Here is a 21263-nt window from a genome sequence, read left to right as displayed (position 1 = left end):
ATTTGGTCAAATTAATTAAAATATAAATATCTACGTGTCAGGATAACAACACTCCACTTCCCTCCCTCCATATTTTCTTAGTTGGAAGGTAAGCAAACCGTTGAACCTTGATAGCAATATAAAAGAAAGACTTCAAAAAAAATTATAAAAAAAAAGACTTTCATAAAAATTAATATTAATCAGAGAGGTATTTTTTAATTTAAAAAATGTTAAAGGGTATTATTAATGGAAATTTTATTTTTTAAATATTTAAAAATATTTTTGAATACTTTTTAAAAATTCATAATATTAACCATTTTCATTTATATATTTTTTAAAAGTTTAAAATATTGTAGAGACTATATATTTTTTTTTAGACCAAATAATTTTTATTAATTTAACTCTTATTTGTTCACACCTATCACTCCTACTTGTTAGCTCCACGTGTAATTGGCTACCTACCCTTTAAATATTAATAATATATCTTTTTATGGTTTATTTAGTCAAGGAAGAAACACATTTATATTAAGATTTGAAAGTCACCCGACATGATTAAATAAAAAAGTTATATTATTTAAATTAAATAATTATTATAATAAGAAGATCTAGTTTTTTTTTTTTTTTTTTTTTTTTAAATATAGCAACTTTCCAAATATAAGAATTTTATTAAAATTAGACTGATTAATATTTCATTTCAATTTTACCCTCATTTAATTTGATCAAGATTTTACCCTTACTTCAAATACCAACAAAAATCTAAAATATATTTTTAGTTTCGATAACAATTTTGAAGTTTGTAATAATCTAAATTTATGGTAATAAAATCTTTTATAAACAAATTTGATCCTTAGTGGTTAGTTTATTAATCACTTTATTATTTTAAGAAAATTTCATGGAAGTCTTGTTACAAGCAAGTTTAATTTTTAAGAGCAAAGAAAAATTCCAAACGATGTATGGGTTTCGGATTCGGGTCCGGGTCAAACTGATCCATCTTGTTAAATGGAAAGCCCCGACTGAATTATCTTGATTCTCGATCCGAGTAATGAATTTACAGATTTCTGGATAATGGTAATCCCGTGGGACTAAGGGATATAGGCGCTGGATAAGCATTTGGACACGGTCCTCACTCCCGCTAAGTTCAGAGCATAATCATGGAAGCTCTGGCGCTTCCTTCTACGAATTCTCTTACCATTTCCTGTTCTAATTTGCAGAATGGGAGTTTCGCCAACTTGCCCGGAACACTGCATCACTGTAAATTTTACGGGCAATCCACCTTAAGGTTCAGGCCCCTTCATTGTACCCGCCACTATGTGCGTAATTCTTTACTGTTTTTTTTTTTCAATTTTGGTAGTGTTTGATTCTTTTCTTGGAGACCATTAACGAAACCTAGAAAAGAATTGAAAGATTGCTGTCTTAACGAGGTCTTATTTCCTTCCGTGATCCATTTGTTTCTATAACGTCAATGTTTATTCCAGCAGTCCAATGTTATCAAAATGCAAAGTGACAGTGAAGACTATGAGCTGAAGCAAATGAGGGACATGGCTGCAGCTAAAAAGAGATGGGACTCTCTGGTTGGTACCAACCGTTTGTTTTGTAATGGTATTGCTTTTTAGTCCTATGACTTAGAAGTTTGTTTGGTTGTAGTGACTAGAGGATCAATATTAATTGTTAGAGCAAATCTATCAATCTCGTAACAGTCATTTGGGATTTGGGATTTGGGATTCAACTTAATTTTGGAAATCAACAAGTTATATGATATTTACATTGATTATTAAAAAGTATGTTCATTATGTCCTGATGGTTTAGTCATAATCTCCGAAGTTGAGTTTTTCAACCGCGTTGTTTCTTGATTGCATTTTTAAGTTTCCTGAATTGTTCATTCAAAAATTTTGTTGTTGGTAGAATGATTCATAAATGTGTGCTGTTTAATGTGAACTAATCATTTATGTCTACAGATTCGGGAGGGCAAAGTGAAAGTTCTGACGCCAAGGGAAGCTGGTTATGCCATTCAACTCTCTGATAAGACATTGCTTGATGTGCGTCCTTCTACAGAACACCAAAAGGTAGACCACTGAGGTGTTTGTGATATCATATTTGTTCGTTGTTTGACTCTCCAACTTATGTTTCTCCCATGTTTTGAAGGCATGGGTTAAAGGCTCAACATGGATCCCTATCTTTGAAGTTGATGACAAAGTTGATCCTGGAACTCTTTCTCGAAAGGTCACAAGCTTCATGATGGGTACGATGGAACTCTTGCTATCTTCTCTTTGAATACCAAAGTCTAGTTCTCTGGTTCTCATTTTGCAGCTTTCCCAGAGAAACAAATTACTTCACTTAATTTCCTTCTCATGGTTGCCAGTAAGATTAGTTAATCATACAAAGTAATGGGTATTACTGACCATGGAACGTGTAAGATCCCACATCGATTGGAGAGAGGAACGAAATATTCTTTATAAGAGTGTGGAAACCTCTTCCTAGCAGACACGTTTTAAAATTTTTCTTAAGGAGGACAATATTTGTTAGCAGTAGACTTGAGCCGGGGTGTTAGTGAAATTTTTATTTTTTATTTTTTTATCCAGCTATTTTGGCAGTTAGTTCCTTACGTTGTTCTTATATTTTCCTAGGGGGTTGGTGGAGTGGTGTGCCTACAGTATCCTACAATAGGTATACGCAGGCCATAGCAATTCTTCTACTCCTTTTTTTTGTTAATTATTTACCTTTTTCTTTGCCTGAACTTCAACAGCCGCTTCTTGTCAGAAGTTCAAGAGAAATTTCCAAAAGATGCTGACCTTATTCTTGCATGTCAAAAGGGATTGAGGTAATCTCCTTATTCTGATTGGGCTTGGAGGAAATGTTTGTAGACAATCGATGTTGAGTTGTACACTGAGATTGCAACTTGGGATATAATGATTTCTTGACTTTCCGTAACTGTTAATCATGATGTGAGATCCTATCCTACATCGGTTGAAGAGGAGAACAAAGCATTGTTTATAAGAATGTGGAAATCTCTTCCTAACAGACGCGTTTTAAAAACCACGAGACTGACAACGATACGTAACAGGCCAAGACGAAAAATATCTGCTAGCGGCGAACTTGGTCTGTTACAAATGATATCAAAACTAGACATCGAGCGGTGTGCCAGCGAGGATGCTGGGCCCATGGTAGGGGGTGGATTGTGAGATCCCGCATTGGTTGGAAAGGAGAATGAAATATTCTTTATAAGAGTATGGAACCTCTCCCTAACCGACACGTTTTAAAACTGTGAAGTTGACCGCGATACGTAACGGTCCAAAACAGACAATATCTATGAGTATGGACGGTTCCACGTTATCTTCTTACTTCCATGTAATTAGTGATGGAAAATTTGCTCAGCTAACTATAGTTGCAATGAAGTATACTGAACCCAGCAATAAGCAGCAGGTTAAAGTTATGGTAATACATTGCGGGATGAAAGGATCGCACACATTGTTATTTTACTTGAAATTATTGGACCATGTAATCTTCTAGGATATCTCTCATCCAGCGTTAACTAATGTTATCGTGAATTTACTAGTGTGGTATTACTTTTCTTTGTATCAGACTTTCGCTAAAAGAATTAAACCAATGATTTTGTTAATTACTTCAAAAAGACCAAATTGTAAGGAATTTATAATCTTGACTGGGCTTCTTTCATCTGAACAACACTTTTGGAAGGTCCCTAGCTGCATGCGAGCTCCTCTACAATGCTGGTTACAAAAACCTCTTCTGGGTTCAAGGGGGTCTAGACGCTGCTGAAGAAGAGGTATCGATATTATTACTTCGAAGTTTCTACTTCCACTCTGTTTCTCTGGTGTATTCGATTTCTTGCTGTTAATCCAGTCTGTAAAAGTGAAATTTGGTAATGTCTATCATTTTACCTGGAACAGGATCTTGCCAGAGAAGGTCCTCAGCCTTTGAAATTTGCTGGGATTGGTGGGCTCTCAGAATTCCTTGGGTAACAGATGATTTCAACCTATTGTCTCCTTCAAAGGGCAAAAAGAACATATCAAATAGATTTAATTTACTCTGAAACTGCTTGTCTCTCTGTCGTTTGACTCACTTCCCCCATGACTTTCAGCTGGACCGATCAACAAAGGGTGGCTGGTGCCAAAGAGGGTTGGGGTTATCGCTTGGTTTACTCTGCTCGTCTGGTAATGTTTCATCTCGATGTATTAGTTAACAAGTTTTCAGTTTCATCTTAAACTTCTCCCTTAAGCCTCGTGTTTAATTATCATGGCACAGATTGCAGTCTTCCTTGCTGCTGATGCCCTGTTTATTGGCGCTCAGCAATTGGGTCGCTATATTCAAGACTTACGGTCTCACTAAGGTCACTTACTAGGGTGGGTTGTGAAGTAGCATGAAAGACATGAGAGACCAAGGTCTCTGAGGTTTTGGCTAGAGTAGAGAGTTCTGTGTGATGAGGATGCTTGGAATTAATTATATGTCTTGGAGAGATCTGCTGATGCTCTGTTCTATATTCTTGAGTCCAGTTCTCATTAATAGGCTGCCTACATAATCATAATGGATACAATAAAGATAAAAGGCAACAAAAACACATGCAATAAAGCCTCCAACACTCTAACAAGGAGTTGCCGTGGCTACAAGAGGATGTTTCCTATGAATGGTTAACCCAAACGCCCCCGTCATGTCTAAATCCTCACCACTTGGCAACATCCATTCAAATTTATGCACCAGATTTGCTAAACCTATCTCATTTATCACCGTTGCAAACTCAACTCCAGGACATCCTCTCCTCCCTGCGCCAAATGGGATTAACTCAAAATCCTGACCCTTGAAATCTATCGAACTGTTCATAAACCTTTCTGGCCGAAACTCCTCTGCTTCTTCCCACACTTCTGGGTCTCTCCCAATAGCCCATGCATTGATCATCACTCGGGTCTTGGGTTTAATATCGTAGCCCCTTAGCTTTATGCATTGGGTCGATTCTCTCGGGACAAGAAGTGGGATTGGTGGGTGTAGACGCAACGTTTCCTTCATTACTGCCTTCAAGTAATGCATTTTGTCTAGATCATCTTCGTTTACGTACTGATCGCCTGATATTTCTCTGATCTCACTCTTCAATTTCTTCATGGCTTCTGGGTGTTTGAACAATTCTGACATTGCCCACTCCAATACTGTGGAAGTTGTGTCTGTGCCAGCTGAAAACATGTCCTGTAATCGAAACCACAATCAAAACCAAACCACAACCAAAGTTGATGGGTGAAAAATGAATGCAAGATTGGCTTACCAAGATTAAAGCTTTTATGCTATCCATCTCAAGGGGGAAACCAATGGAGTTGTTTCTCTGTATCCAAAGCAGAACATCGACCAGGTCCATGTGCTTATCAGAATTCTCGTCTCTGTTTTCCGAATCGACATGATCTTGAATCACTCTATCTAGGAAAACATCCAGCTCTTTGGCTACCCGCTTTGCTTTGGCGTCCAGCCCACTGATACCATCGATCCAACCCAGCCAAGGAATGAAGTCTCTGACGCCAAAGCTCCCTAACAACTCCAGAAATTCCAATAGAAGAGACCTTAACTTAATCCAATCTTCTCCCACTCCATATTTTGCCCCTAAAGCCACTCTGCAAACCACGTTGTTGGTCAGTCCAGAGAAGGTTTCAGTCAAATTCACCGATATTGGGTTCCGTTGGATCTTCTCGATCATTAATTTGACCTCTTCTTCTCTCACAGAGCGGAAGGATTGAACCCTTTTGTTACTTAAAAGGTGAAGTACGCCAACGCTTCTCATCTGCCTCCAATACTCGCCATAAGGAGCAGCTGATATGTCGCTGGCGTTGTAAAGAAGCTTATCGGAAATACTCGATTTGGGTCGGTTGGCAAAGACAAGATCGTGGGTTTTCATGACATCACGAGCTATTTCGGATGAAGAGACCACGATGGTGGGCTTGGAGCCGAGGTGGAGGAGAAACAGAGGGCCATGGCGGCGGGCGTAGCTCTGGAGAGTGATATGAGGATGGGAGCCAAGCTTCAAAAGATGTCCGAAAATTGGAAGCTTTGTTGGTGGAGATGGGGGCGAGGATTGTTCTTCTTGTGATGAAGATTTTTGACGAAACAAAAGCCAGATGAAGAGGACAATGAAACCAGCGACGGAAACTGGGTGACCAATCAACGCAACAAGGAGATCACCTTCCATTTGAATCCAGAAATTTCAGAAATTGAAGATTTTGGTGTTCTTAGAAGGAAATAATATCTGTGAGACTCAAACTTCTCTACAACCATAAATGAAAACAAGATAGCTCGGCTTCACACTCTACATGGACGTTTGCATGAAGCTTCAATGGTTGTGGCTGAATGTGAACACTAAAGTGGATAGCATAAATAAATAAATGAATGAAAATCAAATCCAAGTTTTTTTGTTTTTTTTTTTTATAATTATTATTTTCAAATTTATAAATCATAAAAAATAATTATAGTTACCTTTAAATTATAAACTCTTAATCTCATTTATTAAAAGTTTCAGTTGTAAATGTAAATATGCATTTAAAAATTTTAAAATTTCAAAATACAAGTACGTACGTTTTTTTTTTATAGAATTAAAAAAAATAAAAATTTACCAAATGAATATTTTCTTAAGTGAAAAAAATTAAATGGGCATTAATGAGTTTTAAAACATTCATGGCATTTACTGAAACTTTTACATTTTTTTTTCAAATTTTAACTTTTTATATATAATAATAAATAGCACGGAAAGTGTGTGGTACTGGTGTGGTGGTTAGATTGTGATGGTTATGGAGTGGAAAACGACACCGTTGAGTTAGTGGAGTGGTTTGGTATTAATTGGATGGGAATTTCGCAAGTAGCCCTAGGCACCCATTTTTAGAGCAGTAGGACAGAAAGTGGAGGATACCGAAGGTAAGGCTCATTACTGATTCAGAGAGAATTGTGGTTATGGCAGAAATGGATAGAACAACGCCCATTTGAGGCCCTCTCTCTTATCTTCGCTGAATCCCATCGTCTTCTCCAGTTCTTCTCTCGGATTCCTCACTCATCAATGGCGGCTATTTCCTTAGCTTCCGCTTCTACTTCCTCTAACCTTCTTTTCCTGCATGCCTCTGCTTCTCCCTCTTCCTCCCCTTCTTCTTCCCTCTTCGCCAAACCCTCCTCCTCCTCCGCTATTAAGCTTTCTTCCTCTTTCTTGAACCCTTCTTCTATTCGCCCTCTCACATTCTCCTCCTCCGCTGTAAACCCTCCTCGTTCCTTGACGATTCGGGCCGCCCGTGGGAAATTTGAGAGGAAGAAACCCCATGTCAATATCGGCACAATTGGGCATGTCGACCATGGTAAAACAACGCTCACTGCCGCTTTGACAATGGCTTTGAGCAAAGCCCCAAAGAAATATGACGAAATTGACGCCGCCCCTGAAGAGCGAGCTCGAGGTATTACAATTAACACCGCCACCGTCGAGTACGAAACTGAGAGCCGACATTACGCCCACGTTGATTGCCCTGGCCATGCTGATTACGTCAAGAACATGATTACTGGTGCTGCTCAAATGGATGGCGCAATTTTGGTAGTTTCGGGCGCTGATGGCCCAATGCCACAAACGAAGGAGCATATTTTGTTGGCTAAGCAAGTGGGTGTCCCCAATATGGTGGTGTTTCTCAACAAGAAGGATCAAGTTGATGACGAGGAGCTTCTGGAGCTTGTGGAATTGGAGATGCGTGAGTTGCTTTCTTCCTATGAATTCCCTGGTGATGATGTCCCAATTATTGCTGGTTCTGCTTTGTTAGCTTTGGAAGCTCTAATGGCAAACCCTGGTATTGTTAGAGGCGAAAATGAATGGGTGGATAAAATTTTTGAACTTATGGATGCTGTTGATAGCTACATTCCAATACCCGAAAGACAAACAGATCTTCCATTTTTGCTTGCTGTTGAAGATGTGTTCTCTATTACTGGTCGTGGTACTGTGGCGACCGGGCGTGTCGAAAGGGGCACGGTTAGGGTGGGAGAAACAGTGGATATTGTAGGACTAAGGGAAACTAGAAACACAACAGTGACAGGAGTGGAGATGTTTCAGAAAATTCTTGATGAGGCTTTGGCTGGGGATAATGTAGGGCTGTTGCTTAGAGGCGTTCAGAAGGCTGACATCCAAAGAGGGATGGTTCTAGCCAAGCCTGGCACTATCACCCCACACACCAAGTTTCTTGCAGTTGTGTATGTGTTGAAGAAGGAGGAGGGTGGTAGGCATTCACCCTTTTTTGCCGGTTACAGACCGCAATTTTACATGAGGACGACCGATGTCACAGGTAAGGTGACTTCGATTATGAACGACAAGGACGAGGAGTCGAAAATGGTGATGCCAGGTGACCGAGTTAAAATGGTTGTGGAACTGATTATGCCGGTGGCTTGTGAACAAGGAATGAGATTTGCCATCAGAGAAGGTGGAAAGACTGTAGGAGCTGGTGTGATTCAATCAATAATTGAGTGAGTGAGTGAGAAGAAGAGGCAACTTAATTGCGGAACCAACTGAATTGTTCTTTACTCCTTTTCAGTTAGGCTAAATTTGAACCAACATCAATGAATTTTTTAACTTTTTCTTTTTTGTGGATCATTCTGGATTCAATGCCATATATTTGTTCGAGTCGAACACATCATCGTGGCTGGATAATGCTTCTATGATTGTATATTTGCAGATACCTTTTTTCCCTTCGAGTCTGCAACTATGCGTTCTAAGATTCCAAGTTAGCAATCAATGTTCTATTTTGAGATGGTTTCTATCTTTTAGGTGCCAACATCTTATGTCTGTCGGCTTGACTGACATTAGTATGTCATAGGATTGGTAGCTGCATTTCTCATCTGGGAATTCTTGTTTTTGGATAATATGTTCAAAAGTTGTTCAAGTAAGATCAATCAAGTTTATTGTCTGTTTTGGAATATATTGTATTCAGGATTGCGTATTTAAGGCCCTGGGGCTTGTGGAAACCATCTGGTTGGGCTTGTGTCGACGCCTCTGTTTCCACAAGCTGTCTATCAATTGGTTTACGTTCACTGAATTACACTTGCAAGTTTGGTTGTGTATTAGATGTTCGCAAGGAGTTGCTGAAGATGCTCTAATCTGTGGGAATGTATTATTTAGTTCAATAAGTGAAAGACATCTCTATATCAAAAGCAATGCTAGTGTTCATTGGCTGTGTACGATGATTTCATGCTGGTGATGGATTCTATGGCTAGGTATGGCTTTTGTGGCTTTTACAAGTTTGATAATCGCTCTAATGTTTTGGTTAATTTCATCATCTCGATGGTGCAATGTTGATGGGGTTAAGTTGAATATAGTCGTTGATGATGAAATCATAACTCTTAATGCGAGATCCCACGTTGGTTGGAGAAGAGAATAACGAAACATTGCTTATAAGGGTGTAAAAATATCTCCCTCTTTTAAAACCTTGAGGGGAAGCCTAAAAATCAAAGCTCAAATAAGACAATATCTACTCGCAGTGGTGAGTTTGAGCTGTTACACATGGGTGGTGTGCCAGCGAGGACGTTGGCCCCCAAAGGGGTGGATTATGAGATTCCACGTCCGATGGAGAGGAGAACAAAGGGGTGGATTATGAGATTCCACGTCCGATGGAGAGGAGAACGAAGTATAATCTCTTTTTATTAGACTCGTTTTAAAACGTTGAAATAAAGCTTCAAAGAAAAAATATTAAAAAGACAATACATGGTAGGGTGGCTATTGGCTCTTCCACTTGATGAATTATCTAACTAAGAAGAAATTGAGAGAGAGCGAGAGAAGCTGAGTATACTCTAAAACGAAACCAACAGCAAGTCTGTGTTTAGTTGCAGACAGAAGATTTCATTATTGTCGGACCAGGGCGCTTGATTCCCTTTGCGTGGATGAGCCAGCTAGCTCCCGCTACAACAATCCTCCGCCGCCAAACACAGCTCCGAAGCTTATGATATTCATTCTTTGAAGTTTGGTAGCAGTGCTTTGAGTCCAGCTCCGAAGCTTATGATATTATGAAATTTTGAATCTTCCGAGCTCCATTCTCCACTGAGATGGCGTCCATAGTCGTTTGCCTTCCCAATACATCTGTAACTTCCATAAACCACCTTTCCCAGTTCCCTGAAAATCCAAAATCTTTGATTCTTCAGAAATGCAAAACTCCCAAAGACCTCCGTCAAGTTCACGCTCACCTTCTCAAAACTCGCCGTCTCCAAGACCCCACCATTGCAGAAGCCGTTCTCGAGTCCGCAGCTTTGCTTCTTCCCAACTCCATAGACTATGCCCTTTCCATTTTCAATCACATGGACAAACCTGAATCGTCGGCTTACAATGTTATGATCAGGGGCCTTGCTTTCAAGCAATCGCCTCATAACGCCGTTCTCCTGTTCAAGAAAATGCATGAAAACTCGGTTCAACACGACAAATTCACTTTCTCCTCTGTCTTAAAGGCTTGCTCTAGAATGAGAGCGCTGAGGGAAGGCGAACAGGTCCACGCGCTCATTCTGAAATCTGGGTTCAAATCAAATGAGTTTGTAGAAAATACTTTGATTCATATGTATGCGAATTGTGGACAAGTTGGGGTTGCACGTCAGGTGTTTGATGGAATGTCAGAACGAGCAACAGTTGCGTGGAATTCAATGTTGTCTGGTTACACGAAGAATGGGCTTTGGGATGAGGTCGTGAAACTCTTTCGAAAAATGCTGGAACTCCATATTGAATTTGATGATGTTACAATGATTAGCGTGTTAATGGCTTGTGGAAGATTAGCGGATCTGGAATTGGGTGAGTTGATTGGTGAGTATATTGTGTCAAAAGGGCTAAGAAGAAACAGTACTCTAACAACTTCGCTAATTGATATGTATGCCAAATGTGGTCAAGTCGACACTGCTCGAAAGTTGTTCGATGAAATGGATAAAAGAGATGTCGTTGCGTGGAGCGCAATGATCTCAGGGTACGCGCAAGCCGATCAATGTAAAGAAGCTCTTGATCTGTTCCATGAGATGCAGAAGGCAAAAGTGGATGCAAATGAGGTAACAATGGTCAGTGTTCTGTATTCATGCGCCGTTCTCGGAGCATACGAAACCGGTAAGTGGGTTCATTCCTACATAAAGAGGAAGAAAATGAGACTCACTGTTAGTCTTGGAACACAGCTGATAGATTTCTATGCTAAATGTGGGTATATAGATAGGTCAGTTGAAGTTTTCAGGGCAATGGCTTTCGCAAATGTCTTCACATGGACAGCACTAATTCAGGGTCTTGCCAATAATGGGGAGGGGGAAATGGCTCTGGACTTCTTTGCTTTGATGCGAGAGAACAATGTAAAGCCGAATGATGTAACTTTCATTGCTGTTCTTTCTGCTTGTAGCCATGCTTGTCTGGTTGATCAGGGCCGACATCTTTTCAATAGCATGAGAAGGGGTTTTGATATTGAGCCAAGGATTGAGCACTATGGCTGCATGGTTGATATTCTTGGACGAGCTGGGCTACTCCAAGAAGCCTATCAGTTTATTGCTAACATGCCCATCCCACCCAATGCTGTTGTTTGGAGGACACTTTTGGCTTCATGCAAAGCTCATAAAAACGTTGAAATGGCAGAAAAATCATTTGACCACATTACTCTCTTGGAGCCTGCTCACAGTGGAGATTACATTCTTCTGTCAAATACTTATGCTTTGGTTGGTAGGGTTGAGGATGCACTCAGGGTGAGATCTCTGATAAAAGATAAGGAGATTAAGAAGACACCAGGTTGTAGTTTGATCGAGCTCGATGGTGTAGTACATGAGTTTTTTTCTGAAGATGGAGATCATACTCACTCTAAGGAAATACACGATGCGTTAGATGAAATGATGAAGCGGATCAAGTCGCTTGGATATTTGCCCAACATGGAGGATGCTAGACTGGAGGCTGAAGAAGAGGAGAGTAAAGAAACTTCGGTGTTGCATCATAGCGAGAAGCTAGCTATTGCTTATGGTCTTATTCGGACACCTCTTCAAACCACCATTAGAATTTCAAAAAATCTAAGGATATGCAGGGACTGTCACAATGCAACCAAGATCATATCACGAGTCTATAAAAGAACAATCATCGTTAGAGATCGGAATCGTTTTCATCATTTTGAAGACGGTCTTTGCTCCTGTAATGACTATTGGTAATCCCTTGTTTGAGATAAGTTAAAGGGAAGTCTTTTCAGTTCAGTTATATATCTTTAATTGCAGTTTAGTTTCATTTCTGTACATATCTGGTCGATTGAAGGCACAAGGCACTAAGTTGAAGAAGAACATGAAATGCACCTCTTCCCTGTCCTAAATTTACCCATCAAAACTGGAAATATGAACCGGTTATGCTTACTGAAGTGTAGAATCTAAGAGATTAGGAAAAGAATTCTTGTACAAGTTTTCTTAGATCATGATATTGAGAGTAGAAATAAAAAGAAAAAGGAATAGATATAAGTAGATAGTGGAGATGCATTAAGAAGGAATTATTGATCCTTTACTGGCAGCAATGATTTGAAGTCGGATCTTCAAAATCATACATCAAAACAGCAGGATTATCTTCCATTCTACCATTATGCTGATATAAGGCTTAGGCTGTGTTACTACATAACTAAAACCACCTACACTCAATGATACATGGTGGGGAAGAAAGGAAAGCATTAGTTACATACAAAACATGTTATTCCTCTGCCTACTCTGCACTTAAACAGGGAAATAGCTTATTGACCTTAAGCTTTTCCATCAGCTGCTATTGCTTTTTCCCATCATTCTAGAGCTTAGAAACAGTCATAGGAGCAGGAGAAACAACCTCTGGGATTATTTTCCATTTTAGCTTTCGGAGTCTCCCCTGAATCATCACGGACTGCCATCAGTGAACTTGTTCCGGGAGACTCGGGAGGAAACACCGTGTTCTCAGAAGAGAAAAATCGGGAAGCAATCATCGGCTCAGGGGGTGAAATAGTGTAAAGGTAATTGAGTAGCATTTGAATAATTTGGGAGAAATTAGGACGAGCATTTGCATCCTCCTGCCAGCATGATGTTAGAACCATAGCCAGTTCCTCAGGAAGATTCTCTGCGCTAGGCCTTACATTCTGAAGCAACAGAGAAGCATCAATCAGAGAAATGGCATGGTAAATAGAGTGCATATGAAGAATCTGATTACCTTAAAAGCAGCGGCATATGCTGCCTGAAGATTTGACATGCCTTCAAATGGCAACTTGTTGTGTAGCAGTTCCCATAACACAATTGCAAAGCTATAGGCATCCACTTTATGGTTGTAATGTTTTTTCTCCCCTTGCCTTAGTGTCACAGTGCTATACAACTGAGACATTATATAACAATGCAAGTAAGAAACTTTGGAATATTTTTCTCAGGTAGCAACCAGAATGAATGCAACCAAACTATACTTCCTAAAACAAGCACCTCTGGAGCCATCCATCGGTAGGTCCCCGTCTCCGCAGTCATCATCTCTGTCAACGACTCTTCTCTTGCCAAGCCAAAATCAGCTAATTTAACTGTCTTGTGATCTGCAGTCAACAGAAGATTCTCTGCCAACACATTGAATTACAAATTTTATAAGAATTGTTGGATGATAAAAGAAATATTAGGTCTCTTTTGAACTCAAGAACACGGAGGTAAAAGCTCTAGAACAATTACTGCTCAACGAAAGTTCTGGGTAAGGAAACCAATGAATTCAAGCAAGCAAGTTGAAGCTGTCAGCCTATGAACTCTTTAATGTTCTTAATAAGACTGTATGTAACTGAGAACATGGCGACAACTAAGGACCAACAACCAGTAAAGGGGATGAATGGAGTAGAAGTGTAAGCTTAAATGTAAGCTCAAGCCCACTATTAGTAGATATTGTCCTCTTTGGGTTTTTCTTTCTAGGCTTCTCCTCAAAGTTTTAAAATGTGTCTGCTAAGGAAAGGTTTTCACACCCTTATAAAGAATGTTTTGTCCCCTCTCCAACCAATGTGGGATCTCACAATCCACACCCTTCAAGACCCAGCATCCTCGCTGGCACTCGTTCCCCTCTCCAATCGTTGTGGGATCTCACAATTCGGTTGGGGATGGGAACGAAACATTCTTTATGAGGGTGTGGAAGCCTCTCCCTAGCAGACACGTTTTAAAATCTTGAGGGAAGTCCAAAGATAACAATATCGGCTAGCGGTAGGCTTGGGCTGTTACAAGAAGTCTTATGAATCCAGTACCAATAGAAGGTCCAAATGCTTTACTAAGCTCAAATTTCTGCCTAAATGCAACTTGAAATTGAGAAAATAAATCATGGCAATGCATCCTGCAGTGATTTGAAGTTCTGCCCAAACTACTGCAATGCACTAATTCATTAAAAAAGTTGGGTAATGAAGCATTTGAAATGGCATGAAGAATTATGGGATTATGAGGTGGATGAAAAAGACTACCAGGTTTCAGATCACGATGAATGATGCCATGGGAGTGAAGGCATTCCATAGCACGAGCAATATCAAGCGCAAAACCAACAGCCACGCGTGTGTCCAAGCACCGTGGACGCATATTGAGCAGGTACTTTCGTAAGGTCCCTCCTAATAAAAGCTCCGTTACTATCACCATTACAGGCTCCTTGCAGGCACCAATAAACTGTTGATACACGCAAGGATCCAGCATAATAAAGGGTAAATCACTCATGCCATTCTTCAAAAGCTTTCTTAGTATCACATGGAATCAAATCAAACCTTGACAAGATTTTTATGTTGTACTTTAGACAACATTGCAACCTCCCGAGCAAACCGAGCTTCTTTCTTTACAACCTCATCAGCTGTTTCCCCTTTATGAACAATTTTGATAGCAACAGTCTGGTTCTTATACCTGAACCATAGAATGATATCACTAAACAAAACACAATGCAGTAGAATTATCCCAGAAAGTTGAAGCAAATTGAGGCCAAAATCATGGAAACATAGCAAACTGCTGGGTTATCTTTGATCTCTACAGAATACCGAGATTTCAAGTACAGCAAGAAGAACACAAACAGGTCAGAAACATGTAGAATTTCTTGCAACAAATCCTAGAACAAGAGAGACATGTTTTGTTCAAATACTGTAGATTTTCTCATGAAACAAGAAAAGAATTTCTAGATCTCGAGATAGAAAAGGGCTCCCAAACCGAATTCCTCTCAAGGGGATCAATACAGAAGAAGACCAAACCAAAATTAGCAGTGCCAGAAAAGATAAACCCAGAGAAACATGAGAATCTTAAGAGAATTCATACTTGCCCTCGTAAACTTTGGCATGAGCTCCCTCTCCAATTCTAGGTCCGACGAAGAGATGTTTGGGATCAACCAACCATTTGCCTTCCAATTTGAACTCATCCGTAGCAGAGTAGAATCTACACCCAGCTTCCATGTTTCTGGAAAAATCAAGAACACGTCATCCAGCAATTGCAATTCCCATGTTTATCTTACAGCAACTAAAAGGGATAAGCTCAAACGAAAGGAAAAATAATAGAATACATGATTGAGAGCTTTGATTGTACTTTGTGCTGCCTACAAAAACACCTCAAAAGCCGACCCAGAAATCAATCGAAAACTTGGATAACCAATACGTCGAGGAGGGAAAAGGGAAGAGTCCCTCATATTCTTCAGCACCCACAAAGCCGCAGAGGGAATGCTTAAAAACTTGATAGGGAAAGGAGAAAGATCCCCAAAAACGGGAGCAAAGAAAACGAACCAATCTCAAAGCCACCGAGAGTTAAGAATCAGAAAGCATTAAGAGTAAGCCCCATAATGGAGCAGAACTGAAATGGGGTCGATGGGTTTTGAGCATATTCAATCATGGCGAACATATAGCTCTGGATCTGCAGACAGAATCATGGAAGGGGCTGAGAGAGAGAGAGAGAGAGAGTAAGTAAACAAAAGGGTATGCGAGAAAGAGAGAGAAGGAAGGATTTATGAATGAATAATGAAGCAATAAAGAGTGTGGGAGCCGTAAACTAATGGAAGGCACATGGAACTGATCTTTCTGAGAGTGGTGGCTTGGAATTGCCTGGACTACTTTCCCCCGCTTTCTAGTCTCTTCCCTTCTCCCGTTCGTGTGTTTCACTTCATGTAAAGCTTTCCTTTAAACTAAAGCCTAAGCTTTTAATGATTTCCCAATTCCCATTTCAAGCCCATCATATTTTAAACCTAATTCATCTTAGCCTTCAGAGGATGGTCACTCTTTTCCTTTCGATCCCTCGAATTCAGAGTCCAAAACCTTTTATTTCCATTTTTATATGGGTGGTTCAGTCCAAATTGGTCCAAGTATCATAAAAACAACCATATTTTTCTTTTCTAGGGCTTAATTATTGTTATTTCATCACAAGAAACTTCGTCAGGAACATTGGGGAAAGCCATTTAAGTGAGATTTATTGGTTAATCCCATTCTCCAATTATTTAATTTTTTTCCATTTTCACCACTCATTCATGCCTACTTTTAGATCCTGTTTTGGATAGTACAAACCCACCCTTTGTTTTGTTCGATTATGTAAAGCAACTAAAACTTCAATGTTTATGGTATTTCAAAATTTTCAAAATTTGAATGCCTTTACCGATATAGGTTGAAGATGGGTGGCTCAAGTTTACCTTATCAATCTTGGTATGTTTTCATTAACGAACGAATTAGGTGTATGAACTTAATTGTAACAAACAATCTCAGATGACATAACTATTAATATATTTTTTTAGTTCAAATAACCTTTAGAGTAAACTTTTTATCTTTATTATATTAGGATTGACTGATTAGTTGTTACCATCGTATCAATCTAATGAAGATCATAGCGTGCAGGATAAAATCTACGCGCGCCCTATAATTTATTCAGATGAGGGATTTCTTCTCTATATTGCTCAAAAGCCCATTTTTGCTACGAAATGAGTAACTCAACTGGAAAATATACACATACACAAGAAACTATCAAAAGACAAAAAGTTGGGTTTTTTTGGACAGGATGTGATACTAATGTTGGTAAATGAATAGCCAGTGATCCAATTACTTGGTCGAGGGAACCTGCAGAAGAAAGTTTCTTTTTTATCTGCTGAATGAGAGAGTTATCCAGATTAAACTGGATGGCAAAATATGGTTATTACAGTGAATTATAGTAACATAGCCATTTTCCCAACCTGTTCAATTGCCATAGACTTGAAGAAACACTACAAAAACGCATAATACCGAACTCATCCAGGCTTCAAACTCCAACAAAATTTGCTTGTAATTGTGGTTTGTTATGAGTTCTCACGACACTATATGTAAAGAATCCAAGGAATCTGATGGAGGCCAATCATCAAGGTCCCAAAATCAGTGGGGTAAGAGGAAGTAAGGCCATGACAGGCAGAGTAAAGGGTGCAAAAATTGGTGAAAGAGCTCCATCAGATTATAGCTGCTGTTCGAGATAAGGGTCTTTCGGACTGTTGGGAGATCCAACAATACCAGACACGGTCTCTGAAACCCCAGAAATGTAAGACTTCAACCAAGTGGTACTTCGCGTCAGCCATCCAGTCTGCACCTGTTCGTCCATTTCAAGAGTTCTTTTTCTATCTTCCTCCTCCAGAATTTCAAGCCACCTCTTGGACATGAATGTCCTCACAGCATCCAATCCACTATTTACCACTTCCATTGGCGGAATTACAAGAGGATTTTGCTCCAAGTTTAGTTTCTCTAAATTCTCAAGATGGCCGAATGTATCAGGTAGAGCGTGAATCTGGTTATTGCTAAGATCAAGTTCCCTAAGGCTGGATAAATCACCAAAGGTGTGTGGAAGTTCAGTAAGGTCAGTAAAATTACTGGCTAGGTTGAGATATTCAAGTTGTGTCAATTTCCCAATTGCCTGAGGAAGGCCATGAAGCTCGTTGAAATGAGCATCCAGGTAACGCAAAGAGATCATATCACAAAAAGAAGATGGAAGTGAACGTATCTTGTTTAACTGGATAGAAAGCTTCTCCAAATTCACCAGTTCATGGCCAATATTTGTTGGCAAGTACGTTAGAGCGTTGAAGCTCACATCTAACTCCACCAAAGACCTGCCAATTTAAGAAACAAAAAAAAGTCTCAAAATTTTGCGGCAGAAATTTCTCCATCAATGCATGCAGATGCATAACAAAACATCGCTGAATACACTTCAAAAAATCATGTGAAATCAGGAAGGGCTTGAATTGGTAGACTACTAGAATCTTATACCTGCAATGGCATATTGAGTCAGGAAGGGCTTGCAACATGTTCCCAGAGACATTCAGGAGTTTCAGCTTTTGTAATAAGCCAATCGTGTCTGGCAGTGACTCCAAGAGATTGGATGTGGCATTCAGCTCCTCAAGATTTTCTAAGCCAGATATTGAATCCGGGATATTCTGAAGCAGTTGAAAGTGGGAGTTAAAAGATACAAATCATAGAAATGAATATTCGTTCGTCTTGAATTTTCAATTAAGCAAACTCACATCCAAGTCCAACATTGACAGATATGTGAAAAGGCACAAGCTATTCATGAAAAAGAATAAAAAATAAAAAAGAGGCAGTTGAGGAGTAATATACTAAAGCAAAGATAGAGATGCAAAACATTCATTTTAGGAGGAGACCTAGGAAATTTCATTTAATTAAAAAAAGAAAGACTGAAAGCTTTAAAAGGACTGCCACATTAACACAAATAGAGCATTAAAAATGAGCAAATTCATAAAACTAAGGCCCCATTTGATAACCATTTGATTTTTAGTTGTTGGTTTTTGAAAATTGTACTTGTTTTCTTACCATTCTTTACAATGATTTTCATCTTTTCTGAAAAACCCTTTGAATTCATAGCTAAATCCCAGAAAAAAACCATGTTTTTTATTTTTTTTTTCTTCAAATCTTTGCATGAAAACACTTCTTAAAAGTAGGTAACAAAACAAAGAAACTTGGGAGAAGTAGTGTTTACGAGATTAATTTTTAAAAACCAAAAACAAAAACTGAAATGGTCATCACACAAGGCATAGGTAATTCAAATATGAGTTAACCTATATTTCAGGACAACCACCAGCCATCACATTTATTTTTTATTCCAAATCTTCACCGTAGCAGCCAAGCCACATTGTTGGAATTTCTTCCCGTTTCCAGGCTTATATATCAGCAACTTCCATTAAAGAAAGACTTCTTGAGCATAATCTTTCTACCAAAGACCACCGTTCTTACAAACCAATGTCCATTGGATTCTATGCATCTTGCCATAAACCACCTATATTTTTGTGCCGCTCACTGCACTATCCAGTCCCCATCTCTTACAAAACTTTACTCTAAATGGCAAATAAATAAAGGACTTGTGACAAAGGGGAAATAAAATCTTGATCCTTGACATTCCAATGTAAATTTTCAAACAAGGCCCTTCTAACAACACCATTGTACTAGGATCTAAATGGTCACCATCTTTAAGATGACAGTTAAAGAAATTTACAATCAGCAGAACTTCGATGGAATAGTCCCCATCCACTTATTCCATCTCCAAATATGAAACGAAAGAGAATGGTATCCTCAATGAGAGACTCCAGATGTTGAAATGCTAAACAAGCGTCTAAAAATTGATCCAAACATCAACCTTAGGCGCATTATTGTTATAGATGCAAACAAGCTGATGGGCTAAAAACCAGCATTGAAACATAATGCACACAAGTGACAAAATATAGGAATGATCTATGACTTCTAGGAGAGTCATGATGATCAGAAATAAGTTAATGAATCTTGCGTCTCTAACGAATATTCTAATCTCCACACAAGCTACAAAAGGCCCCTGTACCCATATGAAACTAATGAAGCCTTCTGTTCTACTGGATTGCATGAAGAAACAGTTCATTTCAAGAACGCTGGAATTCCTAATAGGTGCTGGTATAATCTGTGGGAGCGCAGTAATGTTGAATTGTCTATAAACTAACCTGTAGTTGATTGCTGGAGATATCAAGCACAACCAATCCCCGAATGCGTCCAAATTCTTCAGGCAAGAACTGCAAGCGTCGGCTGGAGAGATTAATTCGATCTATTTCCTTCTCATTCGCTTCCTGAAGAATCCTCGCAACCTCCTCATTGGTCTCCTCGCTTACTGGATCCAATTTTTCCTCCTGCAGACCTCTCTCCGCCGATTCGTAAATCTTCACCAACCTTTGCTCCGCTTCCTTTAACATCTTCGCATACGCCTCGTGCATCTCATCCAGTTGCACAATTGCACTATACAGCTGCTTCTCTTTATCCGCCGCCTGCCGGCACTCGTTCTCTCTCTCAGCAAGAAGCGCCCTCCACTCGAGCATCTCCACATCCGCCGGCCTAGGCGAAAGCACGATTTCCTGGAGCTTGGCAGACAAATTGGCTTCTACATCAGCGAGCTTAGCCTTGGCAGTATCGATAGCCTCATGATCTGGTCTCTCCCCAAGGGTTTTGAGGATGGATCGGGTCTGAGCAACATCAGAGATGGCGTTGGTCATAGAAGCCAATACCTTCGGGTCCGACAGATGGGGCATGTCATCGACGATTTGGGAGGAGGAAGAGGATAGATCGGAAGGATTTTGCGCAGCGTGGCGGGACGGCGGAGATGCAGGCTGTTCGATATCGAATTCGACGGCCGGCGGTCGGGGACTGAGAGAGGGGATTCTAGCCATGACGTAGGAAAGGATGGGGAAACTTTTGGGGTTCGGATCCATGGCCATGGTGAGTGGTTGCAGAGCAACAAATTGGATCAGAATAACGAAGGGAAGAAGAAAATAGAGTGGAGATTTGGGAGTAGGAAAGCGAAAGAATTGAGATATTGCAGTCCGCTCAGAATACCACGGGAAGGGTTCCGTCGCTTATTTCACAGCCACTGTTTTGTCTCAATCCACGTTATCCAAGGTCGTTACAGGTTACAAGCGTAACAGCGGGTAATCATAAATTTCCCGGTTCTTTAATAATAATATTATTATCTTAGATGTGCAAAAATAATTTATTTAAGTTTTGAAATTGGTGTATAATTAGTTATTTAAACTTTCTAAAAAAAATTAATTTATTTTAAATTGACAGATAATTATGTGCAAAAATAAAAGCTAATATTATTCAACCAGACACAAAAATTCATCATTTATGTTTATTTAGATAAATTTTTAAACCAATAAATGAGTCATTAAATACTTAGATACAAAATTCATGAATTTGAAAGTTTATTTACCTTAGTGTAACTAAATACAAATTTTTTAATTTAATAATTATCAAAATTTAATTGAATAGTTATAAAAGTTAGATTATATAATAATCTAAGCACAAGAAGAGCCGCCGTCATGTACAATCTTATAATCCACTTTTTTGGGCTCA

At 39.4% G+C, this 21263-nt stretch overlaps 6 protein-coding genes across 9 annotated transcripts; 3 read left to right on the top strand and 3 right to left on the bottom strand.

Annotated features, from left to right (window-relative positions):
* The first annotated feature begins 1020 nt into the window (after positions 1-1020).
* On the top strand, positions 1021-4472 carry LOC111484855 (rhodanese-like domain-containing protein 11, chloroplastic). 2 transcript variants are annotated; one of them, XM_023131476.1, is made up of 10 exons: positions 1021-1289; positions 1458-1550; positions 1935-2042; positions 2122-2218; positions 2604-2643; positions 2723-2797; positions 3673-3760; positions 3885-3952; positions 4076-4148; positions 4240-4472. In XM_023131476.1, exons 1-10 carry the CDS (start codon positions 1131-1133, stop codon positions 4321-4323), a joined length of 885 nt encoding a protein of 294 aa, XP_022987244.1. In that variant the 5' UTR covers positions 1021-1130; the 3' UTR covers positions 4324-4472. The 2 variants fall into 2 exon arrangements, with proteins under 2 accessions (XP_022987244.1, XP_022987243.1); XM_023131475.1 differs by having other exon boundaries at positions 1455-1550.
* Positions 4466-6222, bottom strand: LOC111484850 (cytochrome P450 71A25-like). The gene is made up of 2 exons (XM_023131467.1): positions 5246-6222; positions 4466-5169 (listed from the first exon to the last, which is right to left on the bottom strand). The coding sequence occupies exons 1-2, from the start codon at positions 6155-6157 to the stop codon at positions 4576-4578; spliced, it is 1506 nt and encodes a 501-aa protein (XP_022987235.1). The 5' UTR covers positions 6158-6222; the 3' UTR covers positions 4466-4575.
* Positions 6223-6856: 634 nt separating this feature from the next.
* LOC111484851 (elongation factor Tu, chloroplastic-like) lies at positions 6857-8888 on the top strand. Its single transcript, XM_023131468.1, has one exon. It carries the CDS (start codon positions 7016-7018, stop codon positions 8450-8452), a length of 1437 nt encoding a protein of 478 aa, XP_022987236.1. The 5' UTR covers positions 6857-7015; the 3' UTR covers positions 8453-8888.
* Positions 8889-9744: 856 nt separating this feature from the next.
* Positions 9745-12187, top strand: LOC111484844 (pentatricopeptide repeat-containing protein At1g08070, chloroplastic-like). The gene has a single exon (XM_023131461.1). The coding sequence runs from the start codon at positions 10021-10023 to the stop codon at positions 12118-12120; it is 2100 nt and encodes a 699-aa protein (XP_022987229.1). The 5' UTR covers positions 9745-10020; the 3' UTR covers positions 12121-12187.
* A 221-nt stretch (positions 12188-12408) lies between these two features.
* LOC111484853 (serine/threonine-protein kinase HT1-like) lies at positions 12409-16038 on the bottom strand. 3 transcript variants are annotated; one of them, XM_023131472.1, is made up of 8 exons: positions 15683-16038; positions 15472-15650; positions 15208-15345; positions 14673-14805; positions 14382-14577; positions 13384-13508; positions 13124-13282; positions 12409-13052 (listed from the first exon to the last, which is right to left on the bottom strand). In XM_023131472.1, the coding sequence occupies exons 3-8, from the start codon at positions 15339-15341 to the stop codon at positions 12738-12740; spliced, it is 1062 nt and encodes a 353-aa protein (XP_022987240.1). In that variant the 5' UTR covers positions 15342-15345; positions 15472-15650; positions 15683-16038; the 3' UTR covers positions 12409-12737. The 3 variants fall into 3 exon arrangements, with proteins under 3 accessions (XP_022987240.1, XP_022987239.1, XP_022987238.1); XM_023131471.1 differs by having other exon boundaries at positions 15472-16038; XM_023131470.1 differs by having other exon boundaries at positions 15449-16037.
* An 885-nt stretch (positions 16039-16923) lies between these two features.
* Positions 16924-20801, bottom strand: LOC111484849 (plant intracellular Ras-group-related LRR protein 9-like). The gene is made up of 3 exons (XM_023131465.1): positions 19862-20801; positions 18147-18313; positions 16924-17989 (listed from the first exon to the last, which is right to left on the bottom strand). The coding sequence occupies exons 1-3, from the start codon at positions 20624-20626 to the stop codon at positions 17344-17346; spliced, it is 1578 nt and encodes a 525-aa protein (XP_022987233.1). The 5' UTR covers positions 20627-20801; the 3' UTR covers positions 16924-17343.
* Positions 20802-21263: the final 462 nt, after the last annotated feature.

The sequence above is a fragment of the Cucurbita maxima genome, unplaced genomic scaffold (assembly GCF_002738345.1).
Source record: "Cucurbita maxima cultivar Rimu unplaced genomic scaffold, Cmax_1.0 Cma_Scf00010, whole genome shotgun sequence".
NCBI lineage: Eukaryota > Viridiplantae > Streptophyta > Magnoliopsida > Cucurbitales > Cucurbitaceae > Cucurbita > Cucurbita maxima.
Note: the sequence above shows the minus strand (reverse complement) of the source record. Positions and strands in the feature narration are given on the sequence as shown.